Source organism: Aegilops tauschii, chromosome 1, assembly GCF_002575655.3.
Source record: "Aegilops tauschii subsp. strangulata cultivar AL8/78 chromosome 1, Aet v6.0, whole genome shotgun sequence".
Classification (NCBI taxonomy): Eukaryota; Viridiplantae; Streptophyta; class Magnoliopsida; order Poales; family Poaceae; genus Aegilops; species Aegilops tauschii.
Genome location: NC_053035.3, coordinates 445,001,186 through 445,005,090, shown reverse-complemented (window position 1 = coordinate 445,005,090; position 3,905 = coordinate 445,001,186). Strand labels below are relative to the sequence as shown.

The 3,905-nt window shown below is 46.9% G+C and overlaps 1 protein-coding gene across 1 annotated transcript; it reads left to right on the top strand.

Annotated features, from left to right (window-relative positions):
* Window positions 1-3,119: 3,119 nt before the first annotated feature.
* LOC141038058 (uncharacterized) lies at window positions 3,120-3,905 on the top strand. The gene has a single exon (XM_073506402.1). It carries the CDS (start codon window positions 3,120-3,122, stop codon window positions 3,903-3,905), a length of 786 nt encoding a protein of 261 aa, XP_073362503.1.

Here is a 3,905-nt window from a genome sequence, read left to right as displayed (position 1 = left end):
GAGCCACTCTTCCGCACATCTTCACAAGTCCATTGTCACCACAATGGACGGCAAGCTTCAAGCATTTGATCTCTTCATGATGCTTCACTTGAACTTGCACACCGCAACATCTTCACAAGTCCATTGTCACCACAATGGACGGCAAGCTTTAAGCATTTGATCTCTTTCATGATGCTTCACTTGAACTTGCACACCGCAACCTAACCCCACAAAGAACTCTCACGAAGATCATGGGTTAGTACACAAAGCGTAAATGACAATGCTTACCACACCATGGGATCGCTTGATCCCTCTCGGTACATCTTCTACGCTTTGTGAGTTGATCAAGTTGATTCACTCTTGACTTAGTCTTGATCAACCTTGAATATTTTCAACTCTCTTCTTTTGGATGATGTCTTGAAGATATACATGAATGATCACACAATCTTCTTATCCAAGACATGCTTGCAATAAGCTCAACTCTCACATGACCAATCTTTGGATAATTCCTTAATAACACCTTGATCACCACATAAACTCCTTGAAACCAACACATGAACTTCAAGAAATGCCTATGGACAAATCCTTCAAATATAACTCAAGGCAACCATTAGTCCATAGAGATTGTCATCAATTACCAAAACCAAACATGGGGGCACCGCATGTTCTTTCAGCCTCCAGCCCTCCACCTCCTGCAAATGAGATATTCATCAATTGATGGCCAAAGTAAAATCAGAAAACATGGGGACACACTCTAAGTAGGGATGCAGGGACTAGTTGTTCTGTGTCAACTACTCCTGGTAGCAATAATATCATGCTTTGGACTTGCGTGGATCCTAAGCTCTGATGGGACGGTCCTCAAGGTGACTTATACAAATATAAAGTGGACAGGAGCAGGAGCCTGTTTTTCTAACCAACTGGGAGGCAGCTTGTGTTAGTCTAGAAAAAACACCGTGATTTTTCTTCGTGGCAGTGAATCAAAGCATCGTAGGGCGCATCTTCATCCACACAGTGTAGACTGATCCATGTTATCACTCCCCGATGGTAATATTTATTGAACATAGTACAAACGCAGATGCTTACATACACACACATGCAGTCAACCCTATGGACGCAAGCATGCACGCCTACCCCTATGAGCACCTCCGAGATAGTGAGCCGGCACGACATCTAGAGTTTGACGAAGTCGCCACATACGCTTTTGTAGTCGACGAGAAAGTCTCCTCCCACTGAACGCACATCTTCGGAAAAGCATGAAATAAATCCAGGAAATGCGACCACCATCATCAAGTCCAGGACTTGAACTCTGGTGGGTTGGTTTCACCATAAGGAACATAATGACATGAGCTACGCTCAGTTCGCTTCCCAATGGTAATTGTTGCCTATTAGTTGATGCATTATGTTTATTTGGTGTATAAGATCTACATGTTCAAATTGCTATTTAATATCCATGTGCCCCTACACATATGATGTTTGTGACTTGTGAGGAGTTCATTATGTTTCCTTGATGACGAGATTGGGCTGGCTCGATAAAAGTTAGTAGGCCTTTGGTGGGCCGAAACACATATGGGTTGGAAGATGAATAAATTTATTTGAAATATTTCATCTGGATTTGCAATAACGGTTGCAACCACCACCTTCCCCTCTCGTTAGGGTTTCTCTACTCTCGGTGATGGCGGCGTCCTTCCCGTAGAGATCTTACCTACCCTGCCCTTCCAAAACCGCCGGCGATTGCTGGGCCTCCTCGGGGGTCTCGGCTTTGGTGGGAATTGAGTAACGGAGTTAGGGATCAGACCGCTCGCGGCTCAAACAACCTCGGGCAAGAGAATCATGGAGGAGACTGCGTCGAGTTCAGGCATGGCCAATTCTGATCTGGAAGCAATGATGGCAGAACTGGGGCTGAAAGAGGATGAACTCCAGGATGTGGTGGTGGACGAAGGCGATCTGCCGGAGGAGGCAACTCGGTGGATGGCGATTGCTAGGGTTCACACCGAAAAACCCTATAGCCAGTATTGGTTCTATAGGAATATGAGAGTGGCCTGGGACTTGGCACAGGAGGTAAAGATCAGACCGCTCGAGGGGAATCTCTACTCGATGTAATTTTCATGTCTCGGTGATTGGGAAAGAGTGATGGAGGAGGGACCATGGTCCTTTAAGGGGAAGGCAGTGGTAATGGCTCCGTATGATGGTTTCACGAAGCCTACCCTTATTGAGTTAAACAAAATTGAAATATGGATACAAATTCATGATCTTCCAGATGGTTTCTTCCCCAAAGTTAAGGCCTTATCAGCAACTGTGGGTGAATTCATATTTGCCGAACCTAAGTCACAAGACTTTGAAGGAAATTTTGTTCGTGTTCGTGTAAGGATTGATGTAACCAAGCCTCTCAAGAATGCTGTTTCACTTGTGATCAGGAAGAAAGACACAATGGAACGGGTAATGTTTAGGGTGAAATATGAGAGGTTACCTAATTGGTGTGCTGTATGTGGTAATTTAGGACATCTGTTCAAGGAGTGCGGAGATGGGATCCACCCTCCCAAGGCGCTGGTTTTCAAGGATCTCAAGGCAAACTGGTTCAGAGGACCGGGAAGAGGGCCTAGAGAAGGAAGTGGATCTAGGGGAGGCCGTGGCAGGGGCCGTAACGGAAGAGGAGGAGGCCGTGGTAGCACGCTGTTCAATCCCTACAGCAGCCAGGAACATGAAGATACAGAATTTTCAGGGAAGGATGTCCCCATGCAGGATGCAAAACAGAACATGAAGAGAGGGGCAGTAGTGGCAGTAGATCCGAAGAAAGTCCAGAAGGATCCAACCAAAGCGGGTGCTGCAACGCCTTTGATGCTTCTCCCTTCGGAGTCACCGTCTAGTCCTCCGCCTAAACAGGAACAGAAGAGGAACAAGCCAAGTCCAACTGCGAGTGAAGGTGGTACGGGGAAGAATCTAGTCCTCAACAAAAACTCTGATGCGCGTGTGGCGGGCCTCCCAGGGGGGTCGCGCCTAGCGCAATGAGTCTGCTTGTATGGAACTGCCGTGGGGCTGGCAAACCCGCGATAGTTCGTGAGCTTCGTAACTTCACGAGGCAACTTGCCCCCTCTACAGTTTGCATTCTCGAAACCCAAATAGAGGGATCTCGTGTTGAGAACATGGTTGGCACTTTAGGTTTCAATAAAAGTTTTGCTGTTGGAAGCTCTGGTAGGAGCGGAGGATTAGGCATTTTCTGGAATGAGGAAATAAAGCTTGAGATTATTGGTTATTCTGAGTATCATATTGATGTGATGGTTAATGAATTAACACCCACAAAAACTCGCATTACCTTTGTATATGGGGAAGCTCAAGTCCCTGAACAATACAAAACATGGGACATGCTCCGAGGAATTGCGGGAACAGGAAACGATTCCTGGATGGTGATAGGGGATTTCAACGAGGTCTTGCATGGATACGAACATGACGGAGTTGGTAGCAGAAGCCAGGCGCAAATGGATGGATTCCGTGATGCACTTGATACATGTGGTCTATCTGACATTGGTTACACAGGGACTGACTGGACATTTGAGAAAAAAGTTGCTGGAGGTACGTTCACGAGAGTGAGATTAGACAGGTGTGTAGCAAATCCAGAGTGGGCGTTTTCCTACCCATCAGCTAAACTGGAGCACAAAGCATCGGCGAGCTCAGATCACGTAGCGTTGCACCTACGTTTGGATGGTTTGCATGCATGCAGTGGGTCCCCAAAGCCATTTAAATATGAGGCGTGCTGGGAGCGGGATCAATCATTGCCACCAGTGATCAGGGAAGGATGGGAGAAAACAAATGGTGACTCGCTGCTGGCGGTTCGCGCCAAGCTACAGGGCCTGTCGGCTGACCTGTCGCATTGGGAACGCACACAGTTCGGCAGTGTTCGGCGGGAGATAGCTCGTTTAAAAATGAGTTAA

Excerpts from the sequence above, each read along its gene's own strand:
- LOC141038058 (XM_073506402.1), top strand. The coding sequence starts at position 3,120 with ATGGTTGGCACTTTAGGTTTCAATAAAAGTTTTGCTGTTGGAAGCTCT.